The sequence below is a fragment of the Plasmodium gallinaceum genome, assembly GCF_900005855.1.
Source record: "Plasmodium gallinaceum strain 8A genome assembly, contig: PGAL8A_v1_10, whole genome shotgun sequence".
NCBI lineage: Eukaryota > Apicomplexa > Aconoidasida > Haemosporida > Plasmodiidae > Plasmodium > Plasmodium gallinaceum.
The window spans coordinates 308,549-325,953 of NW_021628239.1; the positions used below are offsets into that span (position 1 = coordinate 308,549).

Consider the following 17,405-nt stretch of genomic DNA (forward strand, 5'->3'; position numbering starts at 1 on the left):
AAAAAATAAAATTTTAATTTTTTAAAAAAAAAAATTAAAAAAAAAAAAATAAAAATATTTAAAAAAAAAAAAAAAAAAAAAAAAAAAAATGAAAAATAATGTTTTTTTTTTTTTTTTTTTTCTTTTTTCTTTTTCAAAAAAACAATGGAAATAAATGCTTAATATGTTAATAAAATGTTCATAAAAAAAAAATAAATAAATAAAATATGTAAATATATATAAATATAAAAATTAGACATACATGTACATAATAGTAAAGGCTTATATGATTAATATGAATTATTTAATATTTAGATTTATTATCCATAATTTTTTTTTTATTTTATAAAATTTGATGCATTAGTATCAACTACATAATAAAGTTTGTTATTGCATTTGTAAAGAAAATATTATAATTACAAGTATAACTAAGTGAATTTGTATTAACAATTTAAGTTTTTTTTTTTTTTTTTTTTTTAAATTCTTGTATTATTTGAATTATATAAAAATAAAATTAATTATATATTTTGAATGAATTTTTTATAAAGAATTCAAATTATTTTAATAATATAAAATAAAATATAATAATTTTGTATTTTTTTTTTTTTTTTTTTTTTTTTTTTTTCTTTCTTTCTTGTTTATTATTATTTAATTTCTTTTTATGCATATGGATTTCTAGGTGCTTTTTCAGAACTACTAGGATTTTTAATAGTTTCATCAATAGATAAAATTAAGCAAGCTGCTTCTGTAGCACTATATATTACATTTCTTTTAATTTTAGTAACTTCAAATATGCAATGCTCATAAGCATTAATTATATCTCCCTCTAAACAGTCAACGCCATACCATATATCATTTGTTCCTTCAGAATGTTTTTTTCTTAGTTTATTTAAAATATCTGTAGAATCATAACCAGCATTATGTGATAAGTGTCTTGGAATGGATTCTAATGCTTTTGCAAAGGAATATAAAACTATTTGTTCTTTATTACATATAGATCTACTATATATTCTTAAATATTTTGATAATTGCATTTCGATAGACCCTGCACCTGGTACAATTTCAGAATTACTCATACATCTTAATACTATCATAATTGCATCATTAATTGATCTTTCGACTTCTTCAATAAATTGTTTAGCTCCACCTCTTAATATTATTGTCACTGATTTAGTTTTTAAACATTCTTTAAATATATTATATCTCTCATTACCAATTTGTACTTCTTCAAATATTCCACAATTTCCTAAAATATTTTCATTTAAATTAAATAAAGAGGTTTGGATAACAGCACCTGTAGCATTAGCAGTTCTTTTTAAATCTGCATCTTCCACTCTACCTGCACAAAAAATGTTGTGGTCAGCAAAAAATTGTGTAGCGATATCTCCTATTGGAAGTTTTGATAAAACAATATTAGCACCACTATCTTTTATTAAATTTAATTTTTTAAATATAATATCCCATTCTGCTTGAACAATTGAATTATACTCATTTGGATTTTCAATTCTGACTTCTGCATTTTCTTTTTCTGCTTTTAATTCTAATTCTACATTTAATAATAAAATTTTTGGATTGTTAAACTTTTTGGGTTGTTGTTCAAAACCTGCATAAGAAAATGTTTTTTTAAAAGCTACACCATATATTAATTGAGTATCCAAACATGATCCTCCTGTTACTTTTTTGATACCTATATTTGATTTATCTAGATTATCTCCTAATTTATAAGCAGCATTAACAACTAATTCAGCAAAAAAAGCTTTATGATTAGATACCAATTTAGAATTTAAAGCTGTTTGTGCACATTTTAATAAAATATTTCTTTTTTCTTCTTCATTTTTACTAGAAAAATTTAAGCTTAATTCATTCAATTTATTTATAGCAACATTACATGCATTTCTAAATCCATCTATTATCATATTAGGTTCTATTCCATCATTTAATAAACCCTTTGCTTCATTTAATAGTTCTCCAGCGACTATTACTACTGAAGTAGTACCATCTCCAACTTCATCATCTTGTGATTTTGCAATATCAACTAAAATTGAAGCAGCAGGATGAGTTATGTTTAATAAATTCATAACTGTAGCCCCATCGTTTGTTATTGTTACTTCTTTATCTGTATAGATCAATTTGTCCATTCCTCTAGGTCCTAAAGTTGTTTTTACAATATCAACTATTATTTGACATGCATTAATATTTCTAATTATTTGACTTTTTCCTTGTGATTTATCTGTGCCTTCTTTTAACAAAACTATTGGTAATGACTATAAAAAAACATATATATATATAAAAAAAAAATATATTTAATAATATGCAAATAAAATGCGTTATATTTAATAAAATATATATATATAAAAGATCATATACACAGAAATAATTAACAAAATAATAAGTTAAATAAGAAATATTCTAAACTAATTAAATGAAAATAGTAAAAAACATATATACATAAATTTCTTAATAATTAATTTTCCTTATTTATTTGTTTTCTTTTTAAAGATAAATATTATACCATTAAATGACTCATTTTGAAGTATATTCTGATAATCTATATTTTACAAAAAAAAAAAAAAAAAAAAAGAATATATTTACGTTTATTTTTCACTTAGTATAAAGTAGTTTATCACTTTTCTTATTTTAAAAAAAAGAATGTAAATTTAAGAATATATTTGAATATATTTATATATAAATTTAAAATTTTTTTTTTTTATATCATTTCTTTTTATTAAATAAAAAAAAAAATGAAACAAAACCAAATAATATTTTATTGTTTTTTGTATTTTGAAATAAAAAAAAAAAAGAAAAAAAAATATATATATATATATATAAAGAAATTAAAAAAAAAAGAATAAATTAAGTCATTAAAAAATTTTGACTGATGTATTTATTTTTTGTTAATGTGCTTTAAGATTTTTCATTGTGCATCTATATTTTTACTTTATTTTTTTTAATTTACATTTTACCTCCAAAAATTAAATATTATAATTTAAAATACATAAAATTAGAAAAATACTTCATAATTAATTATATTTTAATTTTTAAATTGTATACGAAAAAAATACTTTATGAATAATGGGTATTCACATTATTTTTGATGAAAATATAACAAAAGAAAAAGAATAATAAAGATTATTTAATAAAAAAAATACTTGTTTTTTTTTTTTTGAATTATATATATTAAACACACACTTAAAAAATATATTTATCAAACAATTAAAAGTTTATATGCTTAAAAAGGTTGAAAAAAAAAAAAAATAAAATGCCATTGAAAAAGTAAATAACAACAAAAAAAAAAAAAGAAACATTAAAGTATTTTAAATAATAATTATTTACACCCATTATATAAAATTTAATAATATTAATTTAGAAAAAAGACTTACAACTAAATTATAAAAAAAAATATACAAAAAAAAAAAAAAAAATTAAAACAATAAAAAATTTTAACGAAGGGATATAAATTAAAAATTTTTTTTTTTTTTTTTTATCTTTTTTATATTAGAATGTTAGGTTATTAAAGAATATAAATAAAATTATATCTGTATAAGGTAAGGGAACTATTTATTTTTTTTTTTCCTAGTTTAATATTTTTGTTTTAATTTTTCATATTTTTCACTTAGTAATAATCTATAATTTTTATATTAAATAATATTTAAGTTTCTTTATAATTTTCAATCATTCTCAAATCTCATATGAGGTTTAATATTGCTAATTACTGAAAAAAATTCAGACGAAGTGTCAGAAGCTATATCTTTATATGAACTATCTGGGTGAGATAATGGAGGTTTATTTTTTGTAGATATAGTAGAATTTGAAAATATATTTTCCTTATCATTTGTAAATTTATCATTTAATATTGTATTTGTTTTTTTTGTATTTTTTTTTGAAATCACAAAATTATAAATTTGATCAGTATTTTTTTTTGTATTTAGAGATCTATTATTAATTGGTGTTTTATATATATCATTTATATTACTTTTTAATCTTTCAATTGCTTTACCTGTATTTTTATCCATTTTGTGTATTTCTAAATTATTTTTATTACAATTTATAAAATGTTCTTCGTTATTTGATAAAGGTTTGTCATAACCGTTACAATAATCAAATTGAAAGTTTCCTATAAGTATCTCATTATCTAAATCTATAACTGTATTTAATTCATCATTATCTCTGTTATTCATAAAAATGTTACAATTATTATTTTCATTTAAATTGCTACCTTCTAAATTAAATATTACATCTTTTTTTTTAATACACCCATCCATATAATATTTAGAAACATTATAACCTTTTTTAGATTTATAAATATTTATAAAATTATTTACTTTATTTGTTTTATTTAATACTTTTTCTGATTTATTATTTAGTAAAATATCAAATCCACAAAAATTATAATTTTTAAATTTAAACTTTTGTTTACTACAGCAGTTTGTATGACAAATTAACAATTCAAAGTTAGCTAAAAATGAAGCTATATATTCTGACATATTATAAAAGATTAAAAAAATATGAATTACAATAAAACAAAACACTTTTATAATTTTTGATTATATAAAGTCTTTATTAAAATTTTATATAAATACAATGAAGTTATAAAAATGAAAAATAAAATTAAACCTTCAGCAATATTATATGTAACAAATAATTTTAATTGTAATTATGAAAAAAAATATAATCATAAGAATATAAATACTTATATAATTCAATTTATAAAATTAGGATGTAGAAATAAATAAAAAGTAAAAAATACTTGTCACTTATCAGGATTGAAACAATTAAAACACTAAATAAATAAAAATGTTAAAATTCAAAAAAAAAAAAAAGTTATATAAAAATTATTATGAAATATGCCATATTTTTAAATGATATGATATTTTTTAACATCAATATTTTATTAAAAAATGTTATCATTTGTTTTTCAATAAAAAAAAAAAAAAAAAAAAAAACAGATGAAAATGTGAAATAAAAACTTTAGAAATACTGTAGGGACCTATTATTTTCGTATTTTTTTTTTTTTTTTTTTTTTTTTTTATTGAAAAACAAATGATAACATTTTTTAATAAAATATTGATGTTAAAAAATATCATATCATTTAAAAATATGGCATATTTCATAATAATTTTTATATAACTTTTTTTTTTTTTTGAATTTTAACATTTTTATTTATTTAGTGTTTTAATTGTTTCAATCNAAAAAAAAAAAAAAAAAAAAAAAAAAAATAGAAAGGAATTGCATAACATTTATACAACGTAAAAGCTGTTCTATTTTTTTTTAAAAGGTTTAGTAAATTATTATATCATTTTTAGTTTAAAAAATTTATAATTAGATCATTTAGAAAAAAATAAAATAATTAAAAATAAGAAAAAAAGATCTTTTGCTTTTTTCTTTTTTATTAATGAAATTTAGAAGTTATCTAAGAACTAAAAAGAGCATTTCTAATGTAATAATTAGAAGGTATTCTTCATAAATGAATAATGTGCTAATGGTGAAATTACTACAACAATATGTCTTTAAAATATATATAATTATATATATAATTATATATATATATATCTATTACTATTCCATATCAATTAAAAGTTTATTGAAAATATATGGAAAGAAATTTAATACTTTTATATTTTATTTTTTTTTTTTTAAATTTAAGCAACTGTGTGCAGCATTAGTCAAAAAAAAAAGTACAAAAAAGAATAATACAATAAAGAAATTTGCACTAAATCAATATAAGGAAATAATTATAATTAATTAAAAAAACATATATATATTTCAGAATATAAACGTATTCTAAAAAATAAAATAGAAATAACTGTTATATTAAGACTCTATTTTTATTTACATAAAATTATAATTAAATGAAGAAAGCTCAAATATTAACAAAATGGAAAATAAAATAACAGTTATATTTTATTGAACAAAATAGTGAAATAAAAAAATAATGCATTAATATATTAAAGAAGTGAAAACATAAAAGTAGGTGTAAAATTAATAATATGATTAAATAATTAAAAAAACCATTAAAATAAATAAGATAAAAAACTTTTCTTAAAAAAAATATACACAAAATAATTTATTAAAAAAGTAAATAAAAAAAATATAATAATTTTTTTAAAATAATATAAATATAATTTTTTTTTTTTTTTTTATATATTTTAATTTAAAAATATATAAATAAAAAATTAATTTAAAAAAAATTATATCATTTTTTTTTGTAAAAAAATGTGAGGAAAAAGTAAAGAGATTTCAATAAATTTATATAGGTACACTTCCAATATTGAAAAAAGTACATAATTAAAAAAAATTATTATGTTAAGTATCCTTGCGGGAGGGGCATTATCGCTGTAAATGACGACTAACGGATACGCGATTATTGCTAGTTGAAAACTACTCCAATTCCCGTCTCAATGCTTGAAAAAGCAGAGAGCAATTTTTGTAGCCTTTTTTTAAAGGCAAATAATTTTAAATATATCAATTAATTTACATTTTTAATTTATTTATAAGTATAATATTATTTCTAAATATATTTTATTAATCATATATAGAATTAATAAAAATTTCTAATGATATTTTTTTTTTTTATATAAATTAAAATATAATAATATATATTTTTTTTTTTTCTTAAATCTTCTTATTTTTTTCTCTTTTTTTGGGAGAAAATTCTTGGTTTTTTTTTTTTTTTTAATTTTTTTCCATTAGAACAATAAAAGTTTATATTTTTTTCATGTAATTTTTAACTTATAAAAAGTATTTTCAAATTTAAAACAAAGAAAAGGGGAAGAGGTAAAAGGAAAAGGAATTTATAAATAAAAAATATATATATATATATATTTTTTTGTAATTAATGGATAATTTAGTAAAATTTGAAATTTTATATTTTTAATAAATAATGTTTTTAAATATTTCGAATAATTTAAATGGGGAAAGTTGTGATTAAAAAAATTGTATTAAACTTTATTTTTTCTTATCATAATAATATTCATTTTATAAAAAAATATATTAAAAAGGTAGTTTTTAATTGCTTCATTTGTTTCCATATATAAAAGTTCATTCAAAATCATGAACATTTGTATTAAAATTATTTTGTAAAAAATACCTCTATTCTTTTTTTCTATTAAAGTCATTTATAAGTTTAAAACTATGTATTATTGTCAAATTTTCTACTAATTTAATAAAGGATAATGTTTGTTTTATACGATAAACAGACGAAATAATTTAGTTTTAATAAATAAAAAGAAATGTCTTTTAAATTGTAATTGGTGTTTAGTTTAAGAAAAAAAGAAAGATAAAGTTATTAAACTTAAAATTTAAGAACTTAAGAAAAATTATTTAAAATGAAAAATTAGTAGAATACTTACATTTTTTTTTTTTTTCATAAAGTATATAAAAAATTTAAAAAAAAAAGTTAAATATTTTTAATTATGAGCAGAACATATATCACAAGTAAACATTTCATATTAATAAAAGAATAACATTTTTTTTTTTTTTTTTTTACATACAATTATTTATACTTTAAATAATTGGAGATAAATGTTTTTTATTATAGTAAAAAAGAATTTAAATACATTTATTAACATAAACATATTTACATCTGTATAATTTCTTTTACTTTTTTTTTTTTTTTTTCTCTCTAAAAAACATATTTTTAGTATAATTTTTTTTATTTTTTTTTTTTTGAAATGAATTTTGAAATTCAAGAAGAATATTATGTTCCTTCAGAAGTATTATTTAATATATTTGTAGATCCTTCTACATTAACTAGATTATCTAGAGGATCTTTAGCTGAAGTGGTTATATAAAAATGAATAGAAAGAAAAAGAAATATTTGATTGCATAATTTAAGTTATATTTTATTCTTTTTTTTTTTTTTTTTTATAATTTCACATATTTTTTATTTTAAGAAAATAGTTTATTTTTCATTTAAATATATTAAAAAATATAAATATTTTTGATATAATTTATAAAATTAAGTAGGAATTAAAAGTTGGAGGGAAGTTTACCTTATTTTCAGGAAGTATATATGGAGAATTTGTTGAAATTCAGAAACCTCAAAAAATAGTTCAAAAGTGGAAATTTTGTGATTGGAAAGATAGTGATTATAGTATTGTAACATTAGAATTTATAAATATTAAAGAAAATCATACTTTACTAAAATTGAAACATGAAAATATTCCTTTAACTAACAAATACAATGAAGGTTATTATTATATTGTTGCATTATCTTTAATAAATAAAAATTAATAAAATTTAACTTAAAAATTTTTTTAAAGTTATTTATTTTTTGTCATTTACCCATTATTGTAAACAATAATTTTTATTTATAGGAGGAGTTTTAGAAAGATGCAAATATGGATGGACTGAAAATTTTTTACGTAATATAGAAATAATTCTAGGATATCCAAAAAAAAAATAAAAATTAAAAAACTTAATTTTATAAGATGTATATTTCATTTATTTTGAAATATTTCCTTTAAAAAAAGAATATAAACAGAACTCAAATAAGTATTTTTTTTATAAGAATTCTTTTTAAACACGTTTTTTTTTCTTTTCCTTATATATGCTTAACCAAATGTTTAATTTTATTTAGTTAAAGGTATGAAAATTCTTTAATAATTTTAAAGAAAAAAAAAATTGTAAAAAAATTAGGAAAAAAAAAAATGTTATACATAATGTTTTAATTATAATATAAAAATAGTTTGCTTGTAAAAAAAATAGAAATTCCTACTCTATGTAGCAATATTATAGATGATACATTTCATAACTAATCTACCGTCTCTGCACTTTTTAATTTCGATTATTTGTCAACACTTAGTATATTTCACCAATAATATCTATATTTACATAATCATATATAAATAATAAGGCAAAAAAATACATGAAATACATATATTATCTACTATTATAAAAAATTTACAACATAATTTTATCAATGATTTTTTTTTTTTTTTTTTAATTTGTGAAGGAAAAAATTAAATATTTTTATAACTTTTTTACAATGATAACTTAAATCTGCATTACGTTTTGAATTTATATATTATAATCTTAAAAAAAAAAAAAGGATAAATGGAAAGTAATAATGAATATCTTAAAATCATCTTTAAAAAGTAACTTCAAAAAAAATATATATTTCTTCAAATAGCAATTTATCCATTTACGTTAAAAAAAAAAAAAAAAATAGGTTTTTTTAAATTTCTATTTTTCTTTTTTTTTTTTTTTATATTTTGTTTTGAATCCATTACTATAGTTTTTTAAACTATTGATATAATATATGTTTGATTTTTAATTAATAAAAAAAAGAGAAAAATTAAATTTAAGCGTTATGTAAAAAAAAAAAAAAAAAAAAGAAGTCCATTAAAATTGAAAATTTTTTTCTTTTAAGAATATAAATAAATCAAATATACTTAACATTTCATGATATTGTATATGATATTTCAAAAGGGGGAAAAAAAAACATAAAACTTTAGTTTTTATGTTTTCATAATAATAAATTAGAAAAAAAAAATTAATAAATTTTTTTTGTACATAAATTATATTGAATATAAAAATAGAAGAAAAAATACAAAAAAATAAACAGATAAAAATATAATATAAATGAAAGCTAGTATAAAGATATATAAAGTAAATAAAACGACGGAATTATTAATAAAATAGGGGAGTAAATAGTAAAAAAACATATTTTTTCATCTATATATATATATATATGTGAATTTTTTTTAATAATATATATGTATAATATAAATTAGAATATTTTAAATAATAAAGAAAAAAAAAAAAAAAAAGAAAACATACAAGAAAAAAAATGTCAATATTATGCACTATAAGTGGACAAACACCAGAAGAACCTGTTGTAAGTAAAACTGGTTATATATTTGAAAAAAGGTTAATTGAAAAACATATAATAAATTATGGTATATGTCCAGTAAGTGGAGAACTGTTAACTCTACAAGATTTATATCCAATAAAAAATGAAAAAATAGTTAAACCAAGACCAATTAGTGCAAGTAGTATACCAGGTTTACTATCAATTTTTCAAACTGAATGGGATTCCATAATATCTGAAATGTTCAGTTTAAGAACGCATGTTAATGATATTAGAAATCAACTTAGCCATAGCTTATATCAATATGATGCAGCTACAAGGGTTATTGCAAAATTACTAAAAGAAAAAAATAGTTATAAAGAAGAAATAGATAATTTAAGAAATCAGATTTTTCAATTAAAAAGTGGAAATGATATAAATGAATTTGAAATAGGAATAACTGATGATTTACTAAATGAAATGCAAACCACTGCAAAAAATTTATTAATGAAAAGAAAAAAAAGAAAAATTGAAAATGTTTGTTCAGTTGACCTTTGGAAAGAATTTAAAAATTCAAATGAATTTAATATACATTCCTCAGTAGTAGCAGGGGTAACATGCTTATCTTTGGATATTAACAAATATAAATATAATTATTATGATGATCATTCAAACCATAATTTTTTTTCTGGAGGAAAAGATGGAAATATATATTATGTCTCTTTATCTGATAATAAAATTTTATCAAAACTACAAGGACATTTAAAAAAAATTAATTCAATTGTATCTCACCCATCAAATTTTATATGCATTTCTGGATCTAATGATAAAACTATCAGAATCTGGAAAGGAGATTCTGATACTAACGAATATGTTACTTCTCATTTAATAAAAAAACATAAAGATAATATAACATCATTATCTTTGCATCCTTTAGAAAATTGTTTTATAAGTTCATCTAAGGATAATACATGGATTTTACATGATTTGGAAACATCGAAAACTATTAAAATTTGTAAAAATAATCCAAGTTCTTTTAAAAATGTATCTATTCATCCAGATGGAATGATGCTAGGAGTTGCATCGGATGATTCAAATATTCATATATACGATATAAAAAGTCAAGAATACAAAGCATCTTTAACAGGACACACAAAAGCAGTAGAATGTATTTCATTTAGTGAAAATGGATATTACTTAGCTTCATGTTCTAAGGATAACACGGTAAAATTATGGGATTTAAGAAAAGCTCTTAGTTTTCAAACATTAGAATTAGAACATACTCCAAAACACATTACATTTGACTATTCAGGAAAATATTTGTCCGTTTCTATAGGAAATGATATACAAATTTATAACTTTGAAACAAAAAATGAAGTTACATTAATTAAAACTCTTATGTCTCATACTGATGCTGTTACACAAACCTGTTTTGGTAGTAGAACTTCCTATTTATTATCAAGCTCAATGGATAAAACCATTAAATTATGGAATTAAATTTGTTTGTTAATTTCATATATATATATATATATATACATTTTTAATTCTAATTTTGTAATATCAACTTTTTACTTTACATATGTCTCATTTTTTTTCATTATTTTATACCATCATGTTATGCGTTTTTGTATTTTCGTTATTTTAAACTTACAATATTATTCTCATATTTTCCTTTTTTTTTTTTTTTTTTTTTTTTTGATCTAATTTTTATTGCTTCCCATTATTATGAAATATGAAACTCTTTTTAATTTTATTTTCATTTAAATTATATCATTATCTTATAAAATTATACTTAAGTTTATATATATATATATATATTAATTTAATTTTATTAAATTTTTGAAATAAATTATTTTTTTTTTTAATTATATTCAAAATAAAAAATTATGAATTTAAATTTATATAAATATATATTTTAAGTTACAGAAATAAATGAAAATTATAAATGACATAGAGACCAAAAATTATGAACATAGAAAAAAAAAATGGAACCAAATGAAAAATAATTGTACCATTGTATTTTTTTATTATTTATGGAAAATTTAAAATCTTATAATATATTGGCATTTCAGTGTAAATTTTAAATATAATATTAAACACAATTTTAAATTATAGAAATTTTTTTAATTTTTTTTTTAATTCATGTGTATATAAATATTTTTTTTTTTGTTTTTATAAAAAATTTATATAAAAGTGTTATTTAATTTTGGTGTATTTAGTATTTAATATATATTATAGAACAGTTCTTAATTGATAATAATCTGAATATTTTATATAAATATATATATTTTTTTTTATGTGTGCAACAATGAAGACATTTATTTTTCCTTTAATAAATTTAAAATTTTTTGTTTTTTTCTTTTATTAAATTAAATTAAATTTTTTTATTCTATTTTTAACGAAACATAAAAGTATAAATTTAGAAAAAAAAGAAAAAAATATATTTTTTATATTATTTATGTTTCTACATTTTACAATTGTTGTTAAAGTCTAGCATAGATAAAACAATTAAGTAAAATTTTAATAATCAAATTTGTAATAAATATAACATAATCTAAAAAATAAAAATATATTCTGAATTTAATGAAAAAAAAAGTGGCATGTAAAATTAAATACATTGTATTTAGGTTTTTAATAAGGTAAATATTTATAATTATTTAATGTTAAAATTTAGATGAATTAAGAAAAAACTAAGCTATGGTTTCTTTTTCTTCTCATGTATATATATACATACATTTTTAGTAATATTATATGAAAATTAAAAAAGAGATAATAATAAAAATATTTTACATTTTTGTCTATAATTCTCAATAATGTTTAAAATTTTCTCGTGAAAATTTAATTATTTCTTTGATATACTTTTGGACTTTTTTTTTTTTTTTTAGGGAGGTATGTATAAAATATATCTGAAGATTGTGCTATTTTGTGCTGTAAATAAAATAAAACTCATAAATTATTTCACTATCTAAATTTGTTGAACCAGTATAATAAAGACATGAGGGTAACGTTATATTCAATGTTTTTATTGCACTAAATATATCTTATATTCTTTGCATCTAAAAAAAAAAAAGTATATGTATTGTTCATATTGTTATTATATAATTATTATATTCAAATTATGTATTTTTCGATAAAGTCCTATAATAATTTTTGATATTTTTCTTGATTATATATAAAGATTATTTTCTTTGATTTATATAATATTTTTTTATATTTCTATGTTTGTCTATTTTTTTTCCCCTTTGTGATTGTGCGTGCGTGTAATTACTTTTTGTTTTTAATTTAAATTTAATTTAGAAATTTGCTATTTATTCGTTATAAAATTATTTATATTCATAAATATCTTCATATGTTTATAACATAACATAATATTTATTCACAGTATATTATAAACTTTTATAATATTTATATAAGCATATATATAAATTAAGAAATTAAATAAAAATAACAATAATATATTTATTTTTTTTTTGATAGGAAACGTACTTTGAAAAAGAAAACCCAAAAGTAATAAACAGCTCTTTTACAAAAATTCCTTCTTTTAACACATTTAACATAAATGAAGCGACAAATTCCATTAAATCATCTTATGAATATGAAAATTTTAAAAATGACAAAAATGATATGAATGGTTCAGAAATTTTAAGGGAAAAAAAAAAAAATCAAAATAAAAATTTTGAAAGTAGCTATGAAATTTGTAATGCTGATGAAATTCAGGAATTTTATCAAACAGAATTTATTGATAGCTCAAATGAGGAATTTCTTCCTAATAAAAGTTTATTAAAAAATAAAGAGTACTCCATATATCTTGATAAAAAAAAAAAAAATTATGAAAATAAACTAAAAATGGAGAAAGAAATATCGTTTCAAAATGAAATGCTAAAAAATATACTGATAAGTTCTCAAAAAATGAAAGAAATGCAAAAAGAATTGTTCAAGGTTGATGTACAAAATTTTATTCCTATATTGCCACCAGAGTCAAGAAATTCTTATTCCATACAAAGGGAATATACAGGGATGTATGACAATATAAATCAATGTTGTCAATATAATAACTACAACAATAATAAAAATATAAACCATAATTATTACAACAAATGTGAAAGTAACATAGATACAAATGAAGATATCCCTAGAAATTATTTATCTGGAAATATAGAGAAATGCTCTGAATCCAAGTTAATTTCATATCCATCTCGAATTGGGGAAATTAAAGTTAATATAGATGATATAAAAAAGGGATTATTATCATATTATTCGAATATTTTTTCTTTAGAACAATATGATATAGAAGATAGAATAAATATTTTAAGATACGGTGAAAAAAATATTTCAGATTCTTTAAATATAAAATATTCATATTTAAAAAAAGAAATACCTAAAAATCCACAGTTTCTTTATTACAACTCTGAATTAAATAATCCCTATTCATCAATTTATCAAAATATACCCCCTGAATATTATTACAGTTATCATTCTGATAAAAATACAAATTATTTAAAAGATGATATAGTTAAGTCTAACGAAAATTGTTATTCAGAAAAAACACAGAATGAAAAAAGTGTTTTCGAAGGCAATTTTGATCATCAAGGCCAAATTTCAGAATTGTTAAATAGTTTAAAAAATAAATGTGAAGATGCAAAATTTAGGGTTGAACATTTATCATCAAAATTTAATAAAAAATACGAAAATCCTGATAATAAATTTTGGATACACAACCTGGTACCACCGGTAAATTAAAAAAAAAAATAAATTTTATATATCATTATCCATTTAACCACTTGCAATGAACTATTTACTAATTAACTCAAAATATATGAAGTTCTATTTAATGAGATTATTAATAAAAATAAAACAAAATAATTTCCATATATATTTTCCTTTGTAGCATCTAAGGAAGCCAGGCCTAAATGATGAAGATGATATAAGAAAGCATTTAGTTACAGTATATGCGCAATTGTTTAATGAGGCAATGTTAAACAAAAAGAAAATAACAGCTCTTGAAAAAAAATTACATATATTAAAATTAAAATCAAAAATTTATAAAAATCAATGTAAAATAGAAACTAGAAACGCTTTATAAAAAATTTAGACAATTCAATATAAACATGGTAGAAAAAAAAAAAAAAAAAAAAAAAAAAAAAACCAAAACATTCATTATTTTGTATATAAATTCTACCATGATTATTTTTAAAAGAATAGATTATAATTTTCAAACTATTTATGCTTTCACTAAAATAAAATATAAAAATATTAGAATTAACATATATTTTTTAAAAATGATTTATATCACAGTACGGCAAGTTTGTACTTAATATAAAATTTGTATTATTTTGTAGAAAAAATAGTATATTCATTTATATATTTCATAATTTTTGTATAATATAAATGTTTATATGTACATAGAAAGAATAAATTAATTTTAAAAATTTTAACTATGGATATTCTAATTTTTTTGTATTTATTTTGAAAAACGTATTTTTTTATAATTTTATTTTTAACAAAAATTTTTAGTAAATTAAATGTTTCGTAAAATTATTAATTTCGTACCTTTTTAATTTTATTAGTTATAAATAAATATATTAAAAAAAAAAAAAAAATAGTGGACAATAGTTGTTAATTATTTACCCATTAAAAATAAAATGAAAATACATAAAAATATTATCAGAGAAACATTATAACTATTAAAAAGAATATCTTATAATTCACTCTTTTCATTATAATTCATTTTGTATGACCATAGTATACCTATATTCCTTTTATTTTTGATTAAATGTTTTGTTAATTTTCACTTTATTTAATCTTTTAAAAAACTAATAAATGAATGCTGCTTTTTAATTATTAGGATCATTATGAAAATATAAAAATAGATTATTATCTATCTAAAGTTATATAGGCAAATCTCATTTAATATATACTGATAATTTAAAAGTTATGTGGCCATAAATTATTTTTTTTATCTTTTAATATAGAGTAATTTAACTATTAGAATAAATATATAGACTTCTATAATGAGTTTTTTTATATTTTTAAATATATAGTACTTTATTTATACATATAACTTAACTAAAATGTATAAAATTTGTAATTATGAGAATTATAAAAAGGCTTTATTAGTGATCCCTAAACAATAAAAATAAATGTGTAAAAATTTTATAAAATTTTTTTTTTTTATTATTACAAATAAAATAAAATAATGGCAAATTCTTAAAGATAAATACTATAATTTTTCTTGATGATTAATTCTAATGTTTTTATTAAAGAATTGCTCAATATTCTTTTTTTTTTTTTTTTTACTTAAATCATTAAAAGATAAAAAAATAGTAAAAAATAACTTATTTAAAAAATATTTTTTATAAAAATTTTGTATTAAATTTAAAAAAATACTAAGATAAAAATATTATAAAAGTATACATGTACTTACGTTTTTTTTTTTTTTTTTTTTTTTTAATATGTTTGGAAATAAAAAGTTTTTTTACAGAAACCTATAAATGTTTATCATAAATTGGATTTATTAAATTATTTATAATAAAAAAATATCAAACTTTTAGCAAAATCAATATTGTGATATAAAAACTAGTATAAACAAAATTTCCTTATTTTTAAATAAATATTCAAAAATTTATGAATTATATGCCTTGTGTTTCTTGCTTAGTATATATGTATATATATATATATATATATTTTTAATTTAAATTATGATAAAATTAAAGTTATTTAAATTCAACACGGCAATATGCAATTGTTCAAATTTTTTGGTTCTTAAAAGATATAAAAGTCACTTAAATTCAGTGTCAATTTTACAGCAATTTTATAATAGATTACCTATACGAAAAAAATATATAAAAGCAATAAAAAAAGGAACATTAATTTGGGACAAGGGACAAGTGTGTATAAAATATTTATTCACACAAAAATATTCATAATTATATATATATATACATATATTTTAATATATATTGATAAAATTTTTTATCTTTTCATTTATTATAGGTAAAAATTCCACCTTTAAAAATAGAAGGATATGATCCACCTAAAAAATGTTTATCTCCGTTAAGTAAAAATAGAAACAATCAATATAGAGGAAGATTTGAAAATTTAAAATCACATCGCGTTGAATTCCAAGACTAGAAGAAAATTTTATGTAGAATTAAGTTTTTTGTAAAAAATTTTTAATTTTTAATGTGTTTCTTTTTATGTTTAACAAATAGAAATTAAAAAAAAAAATTATAAAGTAAAAATATAATTAGATAAAATATTTTTTTTTCTTTAAAATATTAAAAAAAATAAAAAAAAATCTAATATTTTTAGTAATACACTTTCAAAAATGTTTTTATTTAAAAATAAAAAAAAAAAAAAAAAAAATTCTTAAATATAAATGTTTCAAATAAATGAAATAACATTCAATAAAAAAAAAAAAAAAGATAATATAAAATAAACCAAAAGTTAATTTTAGAAAAAGGAATACATATACTTCTGACACTGATAATTGTAATTTTAATTTGATTAAAATATGTATTGTAATTGTAAATTAAAAATCATTGAAAAATAAAACACATTAAAAAATTTTTTCTCATGTGTCCAAACTTATGTTAAATAAGTGTATATATACATATATACAAAAAAAAATATAAAA

General features: G+C 17.7%; 6 protein-coding genes and 1 non-coding gene across 7 annotated transcripts; 5 read left to right on the forward strand and 2 right to left on the reverse strand.

Annotated features, from left to right (window-relative positions):
- Window positions 1-638: 638 nt before the first annotated feature.
- On the reverse strand, window positions 639-2,506 carry CCT7 (T-complex protein 1 subunit eta, putative; the record flags this gene model as incomplete). The annotated part of the gene is made up of 2 exons (XM_028671472.1): window positions 639-2,243; window positions 2,492-2,506. 2 exons carry the CDS (start codon window positions 2,504-2,506, stop codon window positions 639-641), a joined length of 1,620 nt encoding a protein of 539 aa, XP_028528121.1.
- Window positions 2,507-3,647: 1,141 nt separating this feature from the next.
- Window positions 3,648-4,463, reverse strand: PGAL8A_00007700 (conserved Plasmodium protein, unknown function; the record flags this gene model as incomplete). The annotated part of the gene is made up of 1 exon (XM_028671473.1): window positions 3,648-4,463. One exon carries the CDS (start codon window positions 4,461-4,463, stop codon window positions 3,648-3,650), a length of 816 nt encoding a protein of 271 aa, XP_028528122.1.
- Window positions 4,464-6,286: 1,823 nt separating this feature from the next.
- PGAL8A_00007800 lies at window positions 6,287-6,406 on the forward strand. Its single transcript, XR_003699189.1, has one exon. It is a non-coding gene; the product is annotated as a U4 spliceosomal RNA (small nuclear RNA).
- A 1,243-nt stretch (window positions 6,407-7,649) lies between these two features.
- On the forward strand, window positions 7,650-8,383 carry PGAL8A_00007900 (activator of Hsp90 ATPase, putative; the record flags this gene model as incomplete). The annotated part of the gene is made up of 3 exons (XM_028671474.1): window positions 7,650-7,760; window positions 7,945-8,167; window positions 8,295-8,383. 3 exons carry the CDS (start codon window positions 7,650-7,652, stop codon window positions 8,381-8,383), a joined length of 423 nt encoding a protein of 140 aa, XP_028528123.1.
- A 1,386-nt stretch (window positions 8,384-9,769) lies between these two features.
- PRPF19 (pre-mRNA-processing factor 19, putative) lies at window positions 9,770-11,266 on the forward strand (the record flags this gene model as incomplete). The annotated part of the gene is made up of 1 exon (XM_028671475.1): window positions 9,770-11,266. One exon carries the CDS (start codon window positions 9,770-9,772, stop codon window positions 11,264-11,266), a length of 1,497 nt encoding a protein of 498 aa, XP_028528124.1.
- A 2,127-nt stretch (window positions 11,267-13,393) lies between these two features.
- Window positions 13,394-14,852, forward strand: PGAL8A_00008100 (conserved Plasmodium protein, unknown function; the record flags this gene model as incomplete). The annotated part of the gene is made up of 2 exons (XM_028671476.1): window positions 13,394-14,500; window positions 14,658-14,852. The coding sequence occupies 2 exons, from the start codon at window positions 13,394-13,396 to the stop codon at window positions 14,850-14,852; spliced, it is 1,302 nt and encodes a 433-aa protein (XP_028528125.1).
- A 1,615-nt stretch (window positions 14,853-16,467) lies between these two features.
- Window positions 16,468-16,900, forward strand: PGAL8A_00008200 (conserved protein, unknown function; the record flags this gene model as incomplete). The annotated part of the gene is made up of 2 exons (XM_028671478.1): window positions 16,468-16,656; window positions 16,763-16,900. The coding sequence occupies 2 exons, from the start codon at window positions 16,468-16,470 to the stop codon at window positions 16,898-16,900; spliced, it is 327 nt and encodes a 108-aa protein (XP_028528126.1).
- Between the last annotated feature and the right edge of the window lie 505 nt (window positions 16,901-17,405).